The following is a 21,570-nucleotide window of genomic DNA, read 5'->3' on the forward strand; positions in this document are numbered from 1 at the left end:
TTAAGGATGGTACCTGCAAAACAGAAATCTGTATACAGAATAACAGTTCACAGATTAAGTATATCAAGACAGATTTTAAATTTTTCCAAAGACAAACATTTAGTGCCCATATATGCAGGATTATCTGCACACTTAATCTTTTCAAGATTTATTAAGCCTTTATTAATCACATCACGGATGAAATGATACCTTACATCTATATGCTTAGTTCTATAATGAAAAACTGGATTTTTGCAAAGTTGAATGCTTGACTGACTATCAGAGAAAACAATGAGTTTTTCCTTTAAAAAACCAATTTCAGAAAGTAATCCTTTCAACCAGATAACTTCCTTTATTGCCTCAGTGGTGGCAATATATTCAGCCTCAGTAGTTGAGAGTGCTACAATGTTTTGAAGTTGAGACTTCCAGCTTATGCAAGCATCAAATAGTGTAAAAATGTATGAAGTGGTAGATTTTCTACTGTCCCTATCATTAGCATAGTTAGAATCTACAAATCCAACAAGTTTTGCACCATTAGAACTTTTTGAAAAGGTTATGCCAAGTTTCTTAGTACCATTAAGATATCTTAAAAGATACTTCAATGCTTCCCAATGAGAAGAACCAGGATTTGACATATATCTACTCAAGCAGCTAACAGAATAAGCAATATTAGGTCTAGTACTTACCATCAAATACATAACAGAACCAATAGCATTGGAATAAGGCACATTTTTCATTTTATCTTTCTTAGAATCAGGTTTAGGACATTAATCCTTACTCAACTGGAAATGAGCAGCAAGTGGCACAGAAGAAGGTTTAGAAGTTGACATTGAAAATTTTTCAAGAACACTTTGAATGTAAGATGCTTGATTCAAGAAAATAGTTGAACTAGACCTATTTCGTTCAATGCTCATTCCAAGTATCTTTTTAGCATCTCCAAGATATTTCATTTCAAAAGTTTTGCACAGATTTTTCTGTAAGTCCTTAATCATGTCCACATATAGAACAAGGAATATGGGCACATTTTTGTCATACTTGAAATATAGACAAGGGGCATATGCACTGTTTTTGAATTCTAAAGAATGCATAAATTGATCAAATTTTTTGTTCCATTGTCTGGGAGACTACTTAAGACCATATAAAGAGTTTTTAAGCAAACAGACAAGGTTAGGATTTTTCTTATCAACAAATCCATAAGGTTGAGACATATAAATCTGTTCATCAAGATTTACATGCAGAAAAGCAGTTTTTACATCCATCTGTTTAAGTTCCCAATTAAATTGAGCAACTAAAGCAAGCAAGATTCTTACAGTAGTAAACTTGATTACAGGTGAGAAAATTTCAGTGTAGTCTATTCCTTCTTTTTGTGTAAAGCCTTTTGCTACTAATCTTGCCTTAAATCTTTTATTGTTATCTTCTTCTTTTACTTTGAGAACCCATTTGCAGTCAATAACAGAAGCATTTTTAGGTTTAGGGACTAAAACCCAAGTTTTATTTTCTTTTAAAGCTTTAAGTTCATCATGCATAGCAGACAACCATTCTTTTGAATATGAACTTTCTAAAGCTTCTTCATAAGAATTTGGTTCAAAGTTTTCAGTATTCAAAGCTAAGTGATAGTCTGTAAGCCTAGTAGGGATTCTACGTTCCCTAGGCCCTATCTCTTACAAGTTGATAGGTATTTTCAAGATTTTCATTTTCTGTTTCATTATTGTCAACTTGATTTTCTTCTCTATCTTCTATTTCTTCCCCTTGTTGGTTATCTAGGTTATTAGGTTCCACCTTATTAAAGGTATTTTCAATATTATAATTTTCAGTGGTTTTAGAAGTAGTGTGCAAGCAAGGTATTTCAGATTCATTAAAAATGACATCTCTACTAACAATTACTTTAAAACCAGGTTGGTTTCTTAATCATAGTCTATAACCTTTAACACCTTTGGATAACCAATAAATACATATTTTTGGGACCTAGGATATAGTTTATCACCATTGACAAGGCAAAAAGCAGAACATCCAAAAATGCGAAGAGAAGAGAAATCAACATCAGAATTAGACCACAGTTTTTCAGGAATATTTCCAAACAAAGGCACAGATGGTGATCTATTTATTAGATAAGCAACAGTTAAAAGTGCTTCACCCCAAAAATTTTTTCGTAAACCTGAACTTATTAAAAGACACCTAACTTTGTTAAGCAAAGTCCTATTCATCCTTTCTGCTACACCATTTTGTTGAGGAGTGGAAGGTGTAGTTTTATGTTTTTTTATGCCATATTTATCACAAAGTTCAGAGAATTGTTTGTTGCAGAATTATAAACCATTGTGAGTTCTTAAAGCTTTAAGCTTATGACCAGTTTGATTTTCAACAAAAAATTTCCAGTTTTGAAACTTTTCAAAAACATCAGATTTTTGTTTCATAAGGAAAACAAAGACTTTCCTAGAATAGTTATCTATAATTGAAATAAAGTATTTATTGCCACCATGTGTTTCAACATTTGCAGGACCCCATACATCTGCATGCACATAATCTAATATGCATTTTGAAGAAGTGGGGACAGGGTATGAGGAAGTAGGAAAACTGACTTTATGATGTTTTCCTAGAATACAATCATCACAAAAATTGGACGTGGCAGGTTTATCATGCAAAAAACCATTTTTATGCAACAATTCAAGACCTTTTAAACTTATGTGGCCTAGTCTCTTATGCCACAAATCAGATTTATTATTCTCAGACACATTTTCAGAACCTTGCTATAGCGTTCCTGCCTAGGCAGAATACCGTCACCCATTCTTACTAAGAAACTAAAAGAAACCTCAAAAACGGAAGAAAGGGTGGAAAGTGAGGAAAGCAAAGAGCGTTTTCTGTAAAATAAAGCCAAGCCCCTTTCCGCCTTCCACCCCGTCTATGATGAAACTGCAAGCCAACTTCGTTGCCTGCCACGATTTCTAGACCATATGTATGGAACCTTGCCAAAAGCGGTCCTCGATCCATTCAATTTGTGATCCGCCGGCTAGAGTGGCTAATGGAGTCCTAGAAGAGGCTTGAGTCCCTTTCCAACTCTATGAAGCTGCCGAGAACACTCTGATAGTCTAGAGAAAGCTCTTTAAGAACCATATTGGGCTTTGGCGGTATTTACCATGCACTTCTGGGACCCGAAACACTGGAAGAATCTTTTCCATTCTTCGGTTATGTATGGAAAGATAGAAATAAAATGACCACAATTTTAGGTATTCACTTAATCTTGTTGGGTCTAGGTGTTTTTCTTCTAGTCTTCAAGGCTCTTTATTTTGGGGGCGTATATGATACTTGGGCTCCGGGAGGGGGAGATGTAAGAAAAATTACCAACTTGACCCTTAGCCCAAGTATTATATTTAGTTATTTACTAAAATCCCCCTTTGGAGGGGAAGGGTGGATTGTTAGTGTGGACGATTTAGAAGATATAATTGGAGGACATGTATGGTTAGGTTCCATTTGTATACTTGGTGGAATCTGGCATATCTTAACTAAACCCTTCGCGTGGGCTCGACACGCCCTTGTATGGTCTGGAGAGGCTTACTTAGCAATGTACAGTGGGCAAATAGGATTATTTTCTTCTCGGGACCTTTTACTTTTTTTCCTCATGTGGGAGTTAGAAATCATATTGCACTTTACCAAGATACAGGTTTCTTTTCTTTTCTGCTTTAAAAATGGTTAAGGACCCTTTGGTGATTTTCATTACCCTTTTACCCCATCTCCCTTCCAACCCATCCTCTTCTAGGGCTGAACAAGATAACAGATTATGGGCAAGGTCTGGTACATATCTAACACCTTTAAGGGTAAGTTTAGAACCATTTTCAAATTTCAGAAAAACATCCCCAAAACCAAGAACCTCTGTGAGGTTCTGATTTTCCATAGAAATAGAACCTAATTTTTCTGTTTTAAAATTCACCAAAATATCTTTATAAGGAGTCATATGAAAAGTACATCCTGAATCAACAAGCCATTAAAATTTATTTTAATTATCAACAAAATTAATGTCCGAAGTCATGTATACTTCATCAAAGGTTTCTTCAGGAACATTAGCAGAATCATTTTGATTATTTTTCTTTGGTTTCTTACAATCTTTTATAAAGTGTCCTCTTCCCCCACAATTATAACACTTGTAGTCTTTTTTAGTGTTTTGTTTTCCAACCTTTCTTATTACATAATCAGATAAGTTTAAAATAATAGAACTGTAGGCATACTCATCATTTTCAAGTCGTTTTTCTTCAGAAACAGTTTCAGAATATTTACCATCGATAGCCTTAAAAACTTTTTGTTGTATTAAGATGCCTTTCATTTTTTGTTGCCAAATAGAAAAATCAGATTTTCCATCGAAAGGTTGCAAGTTATAACCAGACATTTTAAACAGAAAACAGCAACTTTCATAGTGATAATTTCAGCACAGAGTATTCACAATTTACAAGATAATAGTAAGAACAGATATTAACAGAAAATATCCCAATCACAGTATATATGTGCAGGGACCTTAACTGCCCCTCCACCAGATACCTGACGGCTTCAACAGCCCGGCCAAGGGAGATAAACAGAAAGGGTTCGGGGTTCTGGGACCAGAAAATTAAATGAGTTTAGGTTAAAGCAATATTACCGTATATGGCCTTTTTGGCCAGAGACTCACCCTGGATGCTCTGATACCACTGTAAGGAGTGGACCGGTCTCCGGCGTGTTACAGTATAACACAAATACAGAAACATAAAATAGATTACAGGCCTTCCTATAACAAATTACAAGTATTCTAAGGAATACAAAAACTGATACAAGGAATAAACCAGGAAACAGTAATATTAAGGAAATAGCAGACATCAATACTGTAAGGCTCAGGAGCCTAATAAAACCCACGGCCTACACAAGGCCAAAGGTCGTGAACCTTTCACAGGTTGCACAAGAACACTACAGACGACACATGTATTCTGAACCACAAAGGTTCTACTAGAAATCCACTCAGGAATATGCCACGAAGGCTTTTTAGTGAACCACAAAGGTTTGCCACTTAGGCTTTTTAGAGAGTTTTAGAGAGTAAGAAGAAGATGGTAGAAGAGTGTTACCTTGTTAACCAAGAGCCACACCAAACCAGCCATTTAAAGAGGCCGTTCATCAATGGCTTAATAACGACCATTATTGGAGTAAGAGAGAACACAGAATCCCAAAGGTTAATGGGGAGTCCAAGGGGATGGGTTTTCTGGGGAAGGAGAAGAGCAGTCGAAGGAGAAGCCAAAAGAGGGGGAAAATGGATTAGGGTTAACAGATGAGGGTATAAATAATAGGTCAACCGGATCAAACCTTTGTGGGTCGGGTTAGTGGGTCAGGCGGCCCAGTGGGCCGAGTGTTCTTGGTCGTCCATGTAGAAAAGCTTGGTCATACCGAAAAATTCTGTGAATTGCATTTTACTGATGGTTTCATTGATTCTGGTCCAAATTCCCCATTCGGACCTTGGTTAAGAGAAAATGGTCCAAAGCGCAATGTAGCTTCGCTTGGGGGTATGAACCAGAAATCGCAAGTGTTACCTCTCCGTCCAGTACCCACATCGGTTAGAGGAGCTTCCACTCCGGCAGACGGTACACCAAAATGGAAAGGAGCTAGAATTTTTGGTAATTTCCCAAATGCAGTGCATGGTAATAGCGCCTCTCATGCAAGAAATGAAGCCGGTAATTTATTGGTTATAGTTGGATCCTCTCATTCTTCAGAAATTAAAGAGAAAAACTCGTCTGCAGCAAAAGGAAAGATCAACTCTCAAGGTGAAGTTGTTGTCTGCCACTTTTGTTGGAAAATACCCCACTATCGACCCACCTCCTAGCCCACACAGCCACTATACATATCACCTTAAAGCCGAACATAATAAAACTATAATTCCAAGGGGTGTATTTTTTGGAGTTTTGGAGCGTTAGATGTAGTTAACAATAATAATAAAATTAAATGGGACTAATGGTAAAAAGTATAACGAGAAGTGCAAGAAAATGTAAATCAAGAATTACCTTTTTCTTGATTTGTTTCAAACTCCTTTTTCTTTCCGTTCACGCTAAACTTCAACATAGAATTCCTCTAAAGACATGTTCACACCACATCAGAATTTTAATTCAATTTGCTAGAAAAAAATTCAAGAGAAAAAGTACACACCAAGTGTTCTTAGAGAGAGGCGGCTGAATTGGAGCTCTATGGTAGGAAAATTATTTTATGTTGTGTTATGTTTTCATTAGTTATTCCAATAACTTATATATATATATATATACCTTTTATGGATGTACTAGAATGTGTCTAGGTTCATTCTACAATCCATAAGGTAATAAATCCTTTATTCTAAATAAAGAATGACTAACATAGCACTTTTCAAAAGTGATAATTGTTAGTCAATAATTTTCTTTACTAGAATTTTCCAACAACTTAATTAGGGTGTTTGGCCGATTTCATGGAGATAAAATGCAAGGCCTAATTAATTTTAATTAAATTTAATTTAATTAAGATACACCTAATTAAGCCCATCATGTATTTAATTCAATTAAATACATAAGCCCCAATGAGCCTTTATTAATTAATAAGTCCAACTTATTAAATAATAAGGGCAAGCCCAACATAAGTTAATCCTATTAATTTATTTTTGGGTTCCTCTATCCAATAGTAATCAATTATTTATGGAATTAACTCCCAATTAACCCTCATCCCTTCTCGAAGATTTGTGTGTGACTCTTTAGGTTTACCTTTTAGCTAGACTTGGGCTAGTGTCAAACACTATTATTAATTAAATCTAATTTAATTAATAATTCTCAATCAACCCTTGATCAAGAAAGCCCGTCACCATGGGTGGCCATCTAGCAACAATCCATGGCACTAGAGATTAGGCGAATATCCATGTCAACTTTTAGGCGAGTCCATACGGGTCTGATCCTTCCGTCTACTGTCTGTCGGCCTTAGTCTAGGGCATGGAATTGGGTGTCGGCTCCCATCCTGGACTAGGCGTCTATGCTTAATACTTGAAATCGCGTTACGTCAAAGCTCGACATAAGAACCTCTTTCCTATTCTACCAATGAATGTGGCCACATGTTTATAGAGCGTGAATGCATCCCCAAATGCATAAGAGATACCTCTATCATATTTTGATAGGGGATGGATCCTCTTCTTGAAACTCACCAACTTCGCTACATGCTTTGACTCAACTAGACAAGGCTTATGATGAACATGTCTCAGACATAATCACCTCTATCACAAATCTAAGATACAACCATCGCATGCACGTGACTGCCGTGATTTCTCAAGTCTAAGGACTACTCCCGTATTATAGGAGTCAGGGATTCGAGTCATATTGATCAAGCCTCCAAGGCTTCTATATGATGACCCCCACGAGTCAGTTCAGTCGATTCGACACCTAGCCAATCAACCCACCAAGATTGTATAGACGTCCCACGTTTGTCGCGGATGAAATACCACACTCATCAAATGAATGCGACTCTTAATGCAAGTCTCCATAGGACACTCGATGTCCATTCTTGAGATCCTAGACTTGGTCATTTCAGACCCAACCCTTGGCAGTTGGTTTCATGACCACCATCCAATGCAAAGTTCAATTATTGCACGATTGTCAAAGTAGTTTGTGGGCTTTGTTGTGATGTTTAAAAGAAATACAAATATATGTGTAATGAGCACAATAAATGAAATGCCAATAGCGAATACTCATTTTATTCAGTGAATAATATCACAAAGAATAAAGTTATTGTCAAAATGGATTACAAGTATGCCAATCTAATTGGTTTTCAAGTCATCTACTCTAACACACCACTACTGGAAGGAGGACCTCATTGACAGAACTTCTGTACCTGACATTGTTAGCTTGATTAAAGCATTACCTCTTGCAAGCCATCGAATACAAGACGTCTTCGTGTGGCACTACTCGAAGAATGGACTCTTCTTAGTTAGGAGTGCTTACTATGTTCAAAGCTTCATAAGAGGAATAACAATGTATTAGATCCATCTTCAAGTAGAGAATGAAGAACGACATGGAATTTCCTTTGGAGTTGAAAGCCCCCAATAAAATTAAGATTTTTATTTGGAGGCTCTGTAATAATGCATTACCTATTGCGCCGAACCTGATACGACGACGAGTGGACATGGAACCGTCCTGCCCTTTTTGCCAGTCACATATTGAAGACGTTGAGCATCTATTCCTCAACTATGTTTTCGCTAGACAGGTATGGGCGTTATCAGAAATTCCTTGTGCTTCTATCTTTAATTGGTTGGAATCGACTCAAAATTGGATTAAATTTTTGTATGACAATCTTGAGGACGGTCAATTCAGACTGGGTAATGCAGTTATGTGGAGATTATAGCATGAAAGAAATAAACTTTTTATGGAGAATCAAAGTCCTAACTCCCTTAATGTGGTGGTTGGAGCGAAGAGCACAACACTTGCTTGCCAGGAAGCAAACTTTGAGCCATCTTCACTATCTAGTCCCAACGTGAACCCATGTTGGATGCCTCCTACCCTCGCGGCCCTCAGAGTAAACTTTGATGCAGCTATATTGAAGGCGCAAGTTGATGCCGGATCGAGTGCAGTCATCAAAGATGATCAAGGTCAATACTTACGATGGCAGTCCAAATTTGTAAAACATATTGCTGACCCCACATATGCTGAAGATTTCGCTGCAAGGATGGCGATCGAAATGGCCTTGCATTTCCCTGAAAGAACCATTGAAGTGGAGGGCGACTGCTTGGTGGTAGTAAATGACATCAACAAAAGGGACTGGAATCACTCCTTTTTTGGCCCTATCATCAAGGATATATGCATTTTGTTAGATCACTATACCAATATTACTGTTAGTTCTCTCGTAGATCGGCAATAAAGTAGCCCATGCATTGGCTAGACGAGCTGTAGAGGTGAATGGGAGCAATATTGCACCCAATACCTTAAACATTATTTTGCAAAGGGATAGAGAGCCCACAGAATAAATTCATATTATAAAAAAAATAAAATAAAAACCTACTTCTGAAGGTTGGTATATATCATTTACGATAGTAACTAAACCTAAAAGTGATGTTAATGGTTTAAATAATTAAATTTAAAAGAATCTAAAATATATATTTAAATGGTTCAATAATTTTATTCGCTCATAATGATTCAAAGTTAGAAAAAAAATATATATATATCAACTAAACATTAATTTAAAATTGCACTTTGCATGTGAAAATATTAATTTTTTTATTCTAAAAAATATCAATTAAAAATACTCTTGACTTGATTTATTGATCAGAACGAGTAGAAGTATATCAGCAGGGACAATGGATAGCATTCTTATTGCCTACGTACAAACATTTCCAACATCATCAGAAACCAGCTGGAAATCCACCTTTCCTCGGATCGCTTACAGCAACAAGATACCCTGACTTAGAACTCTCCAATTCTTGAACTACAAATTGGCATATTGTCCCTCCGGCCAGGCTTTCTAGTACATGTCCCTTCTTTTCCAGGGCAGCTCTTGTTTCTGCTGGAACCTCAAAGTGTTCGCCTGTCGGCACTGTCCAGTTCTCGTACCGTACTGCGTTAGGAATCAGCTGCATCAAACAAGAGCAGCGTTAACGCTAGCGAACAAAAAGCTTTGAAAGTATTGATGTAGTAGTCCTATGTCTTGTTGGAGAGTCATTCTGAATCCTGTCGGAAGGAATTGTTATCCTAAAATCATTACCTGATGGTAAGTTCTTGGAGCTAAAACCGAAGAGAGTGGATCCATTCCTCTTGCTAAATGATTAAGTAAAACTTCTGTTGTGCCTGCTATTATCAGGGACCCTCCGCTTGCACCCGCAACAGCTTTCAGTTTTGCACCCTGTAATGGGATTGCGAAACAATTTATCCGTAAGTAAAATTTGCAACCATAGTCTAAGAACGTGAGTACTAAGGTTGTACCTTGTTTTGTCAGGGGTTAATTTATAATTTTGCAAAAGTTTGTGGACGTCTTAACATAAAATAGTTGATGGCTGACTATCTATTGTGTTTTTCAAAATGCTATCATAGTACGATAAAATTAATTAGTACTCTGCATGTAGGAGTGTTTTCCGAACCACGTCAATTTTATTGGTCTTGTGTGATTGTTCTTTTCGTTTCTGCACACACTTGACGACCTACCTTATAAGTTTCCAACAAAAAGTATTTGTGATGAGAGAAACGGGAAATTGAAGATATTGAGTAATATATTACCTTGAGGACGATTGCGGGTGTCATGGAAGACAATGGTCTTTTCCCCGGGTGTATAAAGTTGGCAGGCGCCGGAGGTGGAACATTTTGTGAAGTGTTTTCCGGCATGGAGAAATCGTCCATTTCATTGTTTAGAAGTATCCCCGTTCTTGGAGAGAGGAACTTAGAGCCAAAATAGGCATTGATGGTGGTGGTCATGGAGACAGCATTCCGTTCCCTATCGACTATGGAAATGTGGCTGGTACCATGATCATGTATCTGGTTCCACCTATTACAAAGCTAAGATACAACACTCTTAGTATTTTGTCCCAAAATACAGACAGGTTTGTATAGGTATCTTTTTCTAATCTTTTATTACAAAATGGTCATGCTACGTCTATAAAATACTCTTTTGACATTTATAATATTGATTTTATACATGTGACATGTGTATATTATGACAGCTGCTTCAAGTTCTTACCTCCCACCATAATGACTCGCATTAAATGTTGTATTGTCAAAAATAGATTTCCTCAGTCTTGCAGCAAAGTCTTTTGACAACATATCTTTCATGACATTCTTGATGTCGACATAGTCCGGATCACCTAGGTTCATCCTCACAGCGAATGCATTCTTCAAGGATTCAATTTCTCGGTGTGTCATAAGGGAATCAGGGATATCAGACAAGTCTTTATACTGAGCCAAGATGTTTAGCATCTGAGGTAGCAGAAAACAAGAAAAAATGTTGTAATATTACATAGAATTTCAATCTTAGAAACTAAATTCTGTGACTTACAAGCGACATTGCAGCACCTCCAGACGATGGTGGAGGCATGCTGAATATTTCGACTCCCATGAAACCAACTGAGACCGGTTCCCTAACTTTAACTTGGTAGTTCTGCAAGTCTTCAAGTGTCAGGATTCCTCCAGCCTTCTTAACATCCTCGACTAGTCTAACTCCGATCGGTCCCTTGTATAATGCTCTTGCGCCGTGCCTTGATATCGTTCTCAATGTTTTCGCAAGTTGCTCGTTATAGCAGATATCTCCTGGTTGCAGCAGACTACTGTTTGATGTGAATACACCGCGGAGGCCCTCGTCACCCCTGATGCCCGATTCTGTTTTCATCATTTGCATATGGAGATACAGCGAAATCTTGAATCCATTCTTGGCAAGGCGAGCTGCTGGCATAACGAGTCTCTTCCATGGAATCCTCCCGTATTTTTTCCAAGCATAGTGAAGGCCTGCGAGTTCGCCTGGAACTGCTACCGAGAGGACACCATTAGCTTTCAGAGCAGCATTTCCTGCATACATGTTCTGCAGAGAAAATCAAATCCGCTAAGCTCTAGATGTCTTTTGGTGTTAAGAAATTGCAAGACTTATTGTAAAATATTTGGAAAAAAGATAGAAAAACAATCACAAGAATACACAAACTTCATGTGAATGCTCTACCTCCACTGCTACTCAAGTCTCTCATATTTGAATATAATTGCGTACAATTACGACAACCAACCAATCATTATGTACATACAGTAGACAGGATCCTTATTGTAAATGTACAACATTGTGAAATTAAATTCTTTTTTCCTTAACAATACAGTTGGATATGTGATAGCCGACTAGAAAATATAATGTTGGGTCAGACTCTATACTCAATAGTTGGGTCGGCCCAATAACTACATATACAACAAAAGAAACAGAGGATAACTTTTATTCTCAAAACAACTGATGATGGGGCTAACGCAATGAAACAAATCACTCTTACCAGATTCATCTATAACCATAACTGAGAAATGAAAACCAACAATCAACCCCTTTCTCGTGGAAAAAGAGATATCCCTCACGTGGGAAATTCTAGCCCAAATTTGGTTCGGCTAAAGCTAAATCAATCACACTACAAGTGCAATACACTTGTGTCAATTACATAGCAAGTGTATTACACTTATTTTGTGATTGGCTTGGTTCGGGCAGATCTGATGAGGACCAGAATTTTCCCCCTCACATTCTCTTGTTATGCGTTTATCTCTACGACAAGAATCCATCACTACTTAGACAGGCTAGTAACAATGCAAGAGAAGGTTATACCTCAAAAGCCAGCGCTGGAGCCGTTTCTCTCATATCATATGCTTCCGTCTTGCTATCAGTGGATCGGACCAGCATAAATGCCCCACCACCGATGCCGCTAGATGCAGGGCTGACCACGCCTAGGCAGAGGGCAGCAGCCACAGCAGCATCAACCGCATGTCCACCTTTGCGAAGAATGTCCCTCCCTATTGTCGAGCATTGTCCGTGATCCGTGGCCACAACGCCATTACGTGCAACGGCTCTCGCAGATTTCTGATTGGCCTCGGAAGCACTCATGCAAGAAAAGAACGACGAGAACAAAAGAAACAGCCATAGAGAGACCGTCCACGACATTATCATAGCTGCAAAAGATCAAAACTTTATCCAAGTATTAATCAATCCATGGTTCAAAACCTGTATTCTTTTTTGTGATTCTATGAAAGTAACTGCTTGATGAAACTGAGAATTTAGAACCCTTCATCGAACTAATACAGGAAAACCAGCAGAAACTTGCCAAAATCCAACTTCGGACAGTGAAAAATCTACACACATTCATTCGTACAAAATCCAGAAGAAAAAACAATATGCCCATAAATGGAACAGTAACAAGCATTGATCAATTAGAATCAAGATCCAGATTATGTAGAATTAGAGGCTGTGGGACAGAATAAAATCTTTGAGAAGCTAAGCAAGAACCTTCATAAAACTGAAAAATTACAAAAATTGTATCCATTTGAACGCTTGGAGCTAATCAGACAATAAACGTGCGAAACATCATATATTCAGGCAAACAAGTAAGAATTCCAGAGTCGAAATCGAAAACCTCACGTTCTTGAAAAATGGGTCGATCAGCAATAATGAACTTCTCGATGGAATTGCGAAAGCGGTTCATTCATGTAGAAGACAAGTCAAACAACATATAGGCACGTATTCAGAATCTTGAGCATTAGTTTTTTGTTTTCTTTCCTTTCTTGAAAAGCCAATTACTGGAAAAGGAGATGTGGTATGAGGAAACTGTTGTGTGTCGATTGTCTTGTCACTTCATGAAGTTGTGAGTTGAGTGGGAATGAGCACTCGCAGCTCTTTTGGAAATGAGGGTTTGGATTTTTCCCTGACGTGTACGTTTGTCCTTGGTTAGAATTATGACTTCTCTTTTCTCATACGGAATCCTTGTCTGCATGTATCTCAGAAGGTATCTTTTTAGTGCGTAGCTTTCATTGATTTTGACATTGTTTTGTTACTATGGAGATTTTTTCTCCAATGTTGTGTAAGAAATCAAAGTTGGGATTGTGTTAAATGGGTAAGTTTGAGGGCTAAAGTCTTATTTAGTTGAGTAATTAATGTTTTTTTCAAGTGATAGGACGGCGGTTGATGTATTTGATAGGTGATTTGGAGAGTTATATATGGCTGTGTAGATCCTGTCTGTGGTGCGCTTTAGTCCCTATTTTTTATGAAGAAAGTCTCCACGTAATTCATTTATATTTGTACTCATTTGATGCACTTTAAGGGATAGTTACATAAACTTTGATGTAATTAGATATTAACTCATTGTGTTTTTGAAAATAATATCAAGTATTCTTAATATTTGATTCTGTTTAACAAATAACTTCCCTCATTAGTTAAAATTTGGATAAAATCATAAAATCCATCTGTATTTTAAAAAGTTGGCTAAGAATCTCTTTCTATTTTAAAATAGGCTAAAACCCCCCCTGTATTTTTGTAAAACTCAGCAACAAACACCCTTTCATTAATAATTAACGGAAGGCACATAGCACGCCTTCTTTGTGTGTTTGAGGGTATTTTTAACTGTTTTTGACCTTTTTCTTAGGTGTTTTTTACTAAAATGTCCTTTTATTTTTATTTTATTTTTGTATTTCTTTACAATTTAAATTGAAATGTTAAATTATATTTATTTATTTAATATTAATATTAAATTAAATTATATTTAAATTCAAATAATTTTATAATTGTTAATTGTTAAATCAAAGATTATTTTTAATTAATTAAAAATACAACAATTATTATTAAACTTATTCTTAATTAGCTAAAATACTTAATCATTATAATTATTTAAAATATTCTTAAATAACTAAAATATATTTTAATTAATATAATTAAAATTAATTAAAAAATTAAAAAAAAAGAAAAAACTATGCAATTCACTCCTTTTTTGCCGGAAAATTGTCTCTTAGTTTCCAGCACCGTCCAGACGAGTTTTCGACTACCAGTGGTATCATTCGAATCCTCTCTTTAAGGTTTCATACCTTCAATTTGAATTTTTGTCGATCGGAGAGACTAAGCTCAAGCCATAATGGCCGAACATGTTTGTCGTTGATTCGTCACTATACGATTGAATCTCGATTGGAGACCACCACTATCAGACTCGTCACTTCAAGACGATTCTAATGAGATCGGCCTCACTATTTTGGTAGAGCATTTACAGAGATCGGATTGTTTGAAGAATCCACCACCGTGACGGAGATGGTGGTGGGGGTGGGGGTGGGTAAGGGGGTAAGGTTTGTGGTGGGGTGGGGTAGTTAGTTTATATATATATATATATAATAATAATAATACATATTTTTAATTATAAATTATTTATATATAATATAAATTAAATAATTTGTTGAATCTAGACCTTAATTTTTTTCAAAATTTAACGGTTGAGACTGATTGATTAGATTTAACAATTATTATTTGATAAATAAAAAGATCCAACGATCGTTAAAATAAGAAATAATATATATTAAGTAAGGGTATAACGATCATTTTATAAAAAAAAAAATAATACTATTAGTTAGATTTAACGGAGAGGGGGCGATTGAGCTATGTTTAAGAAACACAGGGGAGGTTAGCCTATCTTTAAAATAGAAAAGGGTTTTTAGCCGATTTTTTAAAACACAGGGGGCTTTTATATATTTTGTCGGTCAAAATTTATTAAATTTGCTGATATTAATAAAAAAAAACTAAATAAAATTGATATTTACCTTTAATTGACTTATTATTGGCTTGTTGCAAGTTAAATATTTTTTGTCAAACTAAATTACTCTTATAATGATAAAGATATACATTCTCACATGCATTAACGTGTGAAGACGTATGAGGGTGATTTGATCATAAAAATATTTATTTAACCTGCTATAAATCAATAATAATTAATTGAGGGTAAACATAGATTTCTTTTTAGTTTTTTGTTAATATCAATAAATTCGATAAATTTTAACTAATAAAGGGGCTTGCTGTTGGATTTATTAATCCAATATTATTGGATCCTTAATCCAACGTTAGGCTAATACGTAATATAATTATGTATGGACTGATGAAGTTTAGGCCCAATAAAATGATCAAATAAGGGTTTAGTAATTTGGATCTAAATGTATCTGATAGGATATGAGCCTTTAATGTGTAATGACAAATGGAAATTTCAGTTTTATTAATGAGTTGAAATTGAAATACCTATTATTATATATATGTGCCATGGTCTTCAAATCCAATGGTACTTCATTATATCTTCTGACATCCCATTATCAGAGAGATATTAGAGATAAAAGAAACTAAAGAAAACTCTGTGAGACCGTGTTGATCTGGAAGGTTGTTGACACGATTCAATTGAGTTCCTTATAGCTATGGATTCAGGTACAATTTCGCATCTATGGTTATCATATTTCTTAATGATTTAGCATGATCGATTCTAGAATTGATAGTGATTCTTTATTCACTATAAAGTTTTCACTTTAAAATCCAACAAGTGGTATCAGAGTCACTCATGTTGAATCATTGAGAAATTATTTTTTTGGGGGTTATGAAATTATGTATGGATATATATATATATATATATATATATATATGCATATTTGAAATTATGTATTTGAAATCAGTATGTATATATATTTAAGATTTATGATTTATGGAATTTTATATGCAATAATGTACGTATATATGCATATTTGAGATCTAGATTCAAATTCAATTTATGATTTATATGAATATATATGCATACATGCATACGTAAAATTGTATAGATTTTTAATTTTGGATTCAGATTTTACAGATACAATTTTGGATCAGATTCTTGGGTTATATATATATATATATATATATATGAAATTTATGTACATATTCAAATTCAGATTCGATTTCTTTTTTGATTTTGGTTTTGGATTGAGCAGCAACATGGAGATCGCCACCTGTTAGATGTGGATCGGTCTCCGGCACAGGTACAATATAAACGATTACAGAACACTTAAAATTATTACAGGCTCTCTAAAACAAATTACAAGAAACCTACAGAATAGGATTAAGCATACAAGAAAATAAACCGAAGCAATACAATTACAGAATGAGGAATCACAGACAACTTCAGAGTGATCGGCTCAGAGGCCTAAGACCCAGGGCCTAGAGAGGCCGTAGGCCGCAACCCTGCTCACGGTTGCACGGATGTTACCGAGACCACAAAGGTCAACAACCACAAAGGCTGTTTTCAATAATCCACCGAGGATTTGCCACAAAGGCTTTTAGAATCAGAAACCACTAAGGTTTTTGCCACAGAGGCTTTAGAATTTTCAGGGAGGAAGAAGAAGAGAGTAGAGTAATCTATCCGTTAATCATGAACCAGCAAGTACAGGCCATATATGGAGGCTAGTACTTAATGGCTCATTTACAACCATTGTCTGGAGAATAGGAGTTACAGAAGATGAAGAACAGGGTGAGAAACCCAAAGGGTCGAGGAAGGAGAGGGGATAGAGAAGACGACGGAATTAGGGTTAAGAAAGGGGGAGGAGGGTATTTAAATGGGAGCAGCCGGGTCAAACCTTAGAGTGGACCGGGTCGGTGAATTAGAGGGTTTGGGCCTTGGTTTTATCCGGCCATCCAGTGAGCAAGGCCCAATCATATTGGTTTGGGCCATTTCATTTTTACATTTTCCACCTTGGTCCAAACCAAGATGGCGGGTCTAGAGGCGATCATCATTGCCTTTGCTTCCTTTCCTGCAAAACAAAAGAGTTAAGGAATAACAGTTTATAAATGAAGAATACTAAGACAATTTTTAAAATTTTCGATTGCCAAGCACTTTGTTCCCATATCTGCTGGATTTTCTTCAGACCTTATCTTTTCAAGGTTGATTACTCCTTTATTGATAATATCCCTAATAAAGTGATACCTAACGTCTATGTGTTTGGTTCTATAGTGAAAGACTGGATTTTTACATAACTAGATACTAGACTGACTATCAGAGTAAACGACAAGTTTATTTTCCAGAAATCCTATTTCAGAAATTAAGCCTTTTAGCCATATTGCTTCTTTTATTGCTTCAGTAGTTGCTATATACTCAGCTTCTGTAGTGGAAAGGGCTACTATACTTTGAAGTTGTGATTTCCAGCTTATGCAGGCATTACAGAGAGTAAAGATATAGGAAGTGGTTGATTTTCTACTATCTTTGTCATTAGCATAGTTAGAATCCACAAAACCTTTGAGTTCCACACCATCAGAATTTTTAGAAAAAGTTATTCCAACATTTTTAGTACCATTCAAGTATCTAAAGAGGTATTTTACTGCTTCCCAGTGGGAAGTTCCTGGATTGGACATATATCTACTTAGGCAGCTAACTCCGTATGCAATATCCGGCCTAGTACTTACCATTAGGTACATGACAGAACCTATAGCATTTGAGTAGGGCACATTTTTCATTTTATCTTTTTCAGATTCTGTTTTAGGACATAGTTCTTTGCTTAACTGAAAATGTGCTGCAAGTGGTACAGAGGATGGTTTGGATTTTTCCATTGAAAACTTTTCAAGAATGCTTTGAATGTAAGAAGTTTGATTTAAGAAAATAGTTGACTTGGTTCTGTTTCTCTCTATATTCATACCAAGTATTTTCTTTGCATTTCCTAAATCTTTCATTTCAAAGTTTTTGCATAAATGATTCTGTAAACATTTAATCATACTAAGACTAGGACTAGCTATTAACATGTCATTCACATATAAAACAAGAAACAATGAGACATTGTTTTCATACTTGAAATATAGACATGGATCATAAGCACTATTTTTAAAATCCAAAGAATGCATGAACTGATCAAACTTTTTATTCCACTGCCTAGGGGATTGTTTTAGACCATATAAGGATTTTTTGAGCAAACATACATGATTTGGATTTTTCTTATCAACAAAACCATGAGGCTGGGACATATAAATTTGTTCATCTAAATTTCCATGCAAGAATACAGTTTTAACATCCATCTGTTTTAATTCCCAGTCAAAATGAGCAACCAATGCAAGTAAGATTCGAACAGTAGTAAATTTAACTACGGGAGAGAAGATTTCAGTAAAATCAATGCCTTCTTTTTGTGTAAAGCCTTTTGCTACAAGTCTTGCTTTAAATCTTTTGACATTGTTTTCTTCTTTTATTTTGAAAACCCATTTACAATCGACTATAGAAGCATTTTTAGGTTTTGAAACTAAAACCCAAGTGTTATTTTCTTTTAAGGCTTTTATTTCTTCATTCATAGCAATTATCCATTCTTTTGAATTTGAACTGTCTAAGGCTTCTTCATAGGAACTTGGTTCTAAATTCTCAACATTTAGAGCTAGATGATAATCTCTAAGCCTAGAAGGAATCCTACGTTCCGTAGGTACTCTATCTCTGACTAGCTGATAGGTGTTTGGATTTCCATTTTCAAGCTCTTCATTATTGTGTTCTTCTTGATTTTCTTCCCTATTTACTATCTCTTCCCCTTGTTGGTTATCCTCATTACTAGGTTCCACCTTATTAAAGGTATTTTCAATATTGAAATCTTCAGTATTTTTAGAGGAAGTGTTTAGACATGGCATTTCAGATTCATTAAAAATTACATCTCTGCTTACTATAACCTTAAAACTAGGTTGATTCTTAAGCCATAGCCTATATCCTTTTACTCCGGGTGGATAACCAATAAATACACATTTTTTAGACCTAGGATCTAATTTATCACCATTATAATGACAGAAAGCAGCACAACCAAAAATGCGCAGAGAAGAAAAATCAACATCAGAATTTGTCCAAACTTTTTCAGGAATATTTCCAAGTAAAGGCATAGAGGGTGACCTATTTATCAAATATGCTGCAGTTAATAAAGCTTCTCCCCAAAAGGTTTTAGATAAACCAGAACTGATTAAAAGACATCTTACTTTGTTTAACAAAGTCCTATTCATTCTCTCAGCTACCCCGTTTTGTTGAGGAGTATATGGTGTGGTTTTGTGTCTTTTAATACCATACTTATCGCATAATTCAGAAAACTGTTTGTTACAAAATTCCAAACCATTATCAGTCCTTAAAGCTTTAAGCCTATGACATGTTTGGTTCTCAACCAGATTTTTCCAATTCTGAAATTTTTCAAAAACATCAGATTTTTGCTTCATTAGAAAAACAAATACTTTTCTAGAATAATTATCTATAATTGATAGAAAATACTTATTGCCCCCATGAGTATTTATATTAGCAGGACCCCATACGTCTGCATGCACATACTCTAAAATGCAATTTGAGGAAGTGGGAGATGGGTATGAGGAAGTAGGAAACTTTACTTTGTATTGTTTTCCTAATATGCAGTCATCATAGAAGTTCAAAACAGAAGGTTTTTCATGCAAAAAACCATTTTTGTGTAATAACCCAAGTCCCCTAAAACTGATATGACCCAATGTTTTATGCCAAATTTCAGATTTATTTTCCGTGAAAACATTTCCAGAAAAAGAATCATACTTAACAGTGCATAAATACAAATTTCTCTTTTTGATTGCTTTGAAAATAGTCATGGAACCCTTAGAAATTTTCATAAACCCTTAGAGCATGACATCAAGTTATGGGCAAGATCAGGGACATACCTAACATTCTTAAGGGTTATTTTTTAACCATTTTCAAAAATAAGACATGTATCACCAAAACCAAGCACATCACATAATTTTTGGTTTGCCATTGACACAGAACCTAAACTTTCAGTTTTAAAATTTGTCAAAATTTCTTTATAAGGTGTCATATGAAAGGTGCATCCAGAATCTACGAGCCATTCTGATTTATTTAAAGAATTTTCAACAAAATTCACGTCAGATATCATATAAACTTCATCAGTGGTTTCTTCTAAGACATTAGCAGATTCATTTTGTTGGTTCTTTTTAGGCTTTTTACAGTCTTTAATGAAATGACCTCTACCCCCACAGTTGTAACACCTAAAATCCTTTTTTGTGTTTTTATCTTCGTCTCTTTTATTATTATTGTTGTTATATCTATTTCTAGACGGACTTCTTCCCCTACTTCTGCTACGACTTTTACTATATTTTCTGAACTTAGAGTTATTATTATTGTTTCTGTTTTTAGGTCGTCCTCTTACAAAATTTACTTCATTATTGTTATTACTAGAAGTATTTGTTTTTAAATCCATTTCTTTTTATTTTAGACCACTAATAACAGTTTCTAAGGTTACATTATCACGTCCATATTTTATTGCAGCTTTAACATCACCATAAGACTCAGGTATAGCATTTAATAAAACTATAGGAGTATAATCATCTATATTTTTATCTCCTGTCAATTTTATGTCTTGAATTAATTTAGTAAAATCATCAACATTTTCCTCAATATTTTTTGAAAGATCCAGTTTATATATGAAAAACTTTTCCAAGAGAAATAATTTACTAGGAAGAGAAGTTTCTGTGTAAAGTTCCTCTAATCTATTCCACAGTTCTTTAGCAGTGTTTTGTTTTCCTACTTTCCCAATTACAGAATCAGACAGATTTAAAATAATAGAACTGTAAGCATATTCATCATTTTCAAGCCGTTTTTCTTCAGAAACAGTTTCAGAATATTTTCCTTCAATGGCTTTAAAAACTTTTTGTTGTATTAAGATACCTTTCATTTTTTGTTGCCATATAGAAAAATCAGTTTTTCCGTCAAATGGTTGTAAATTATAACCAGACATTTTAGCAAGTTTCAGTAATATCACAGAAATTCACAGTTCAAGTAATAGAAACAAATTTTAAACAGCAGCAAATTCCCAATCACAGAAAATCCCAAACAGCAGAAAAATTAAATCACAGTTAATAGTGCTAGGGCCTTGACTACGCCTCCACTAGATACCCGACGGCTTCACGAGCCCGGCAAAGGGAGGTGGGCAGTAAGGGATCAGGAGACTGGGACCGTAAAATAAAAAGGAAGAGTTAGAACGAAGTTACCGTGAGTGGCCTCAGGCCAGAGACTTAACCCCGCTCTGATACCACTGTTAGATGTGGATCGGTCTCCGGCACAGGTACAATATAAACGATTACAGAACACTTAAAATTATTACAGGCTTTCTAAAACAAATTACAAGAAACCTA

The 21,570-nt window shown here is 35.4% G+C and overlaps 1 protein-coding gene, 1 long non-coding RNA gene and 1 pseudogene across 4 annotated transcripts; all 3 read right to left on the bottom strand.

Moving 5' to 3' along the window:
• LOC148786914 (secreted RxLR effector protein 161-like) lies at nucleotides 1-929 on the bottom strand (annotated as a pseudogene).
• Nucleotides 930-7,654: 6,725 nt separating this feature from the next.
• On the bottom strand, nucleotides 7,655-8,956 carry LOC148786915 (uncharacterized). The gene is made up of 2 exons (XR_016067528.1): nucleotides 8,075-8,956; nucleotides 7,655-7,939 (listed from the first exon to the last, which is right to left on the bottom strand). It is a non-coding gene; the product is annotated as an uncharacterized LOC148786915 (long non-coding RNA).
• Nucleotides 8,957-9,178: 222 nt separating this feature from the next.
• Nucleotides 9,179-13,283, bottom strand: LOC105171242 (glutathione hydrolase 1). Of its 3 annotated transcripts, none has more exons than XM_011092290.3 (7): nucleotides 13,057-13,283; nucleotides 12,250-12,590; nucleotides 10,963-11,481; nucleotides 10,648-10,883; nucleotides 10,191-10,455; nucleotides 9,682-9,819; nucleotides 9,179-9,550 (listed from the first exon to the last, which is right to left on the bottom strand). In XM_011092290.3, the coding sequence occupies exons 1-7, from the start codon at nucleotides 13,118-13,120 to the stop codon at nucleotides 9,323-9,325; spliced, it is 1,791 nt and encodes a 596-aa protein (XP_011090592.1). In that variant the 5' UTR covers nucleotides 13,121-13,283; the 3' UTR covers nucleotides 9,179-9,322. The 3 variants fall into 3 exon arrangements, with proteins under 3 accessions (XP_011090592.1, XP_020552231.1, XP_011090593.1); XM_020696572.2 differs by having other exon boundaries at nucleotides 12,925-13,270; XM_011092291.3 differs by having other exon boundaries at nucleotides 13,052-13,269.
• Between the last annotated feature and the right edge of the window lie 8,287 nt (nucleotides 13,284-21,570).

The sequence above is a fragment of the Sesamum indicum genome, linkage group LG9, assembly GCF_026168435.1.
Source record: "Sesamum indicum cultivar Baizhima isolate 11 linkage group LG9, ASM2616843v1, whole genome shotgun sequence".
NCBI classification, from domain to species: Eukaryota; Viridiplantae; Streptophyta; class Magnoliopsida; order Lamiales; family Pedaliaceae; genus Sesamum; species Sesamum indicum.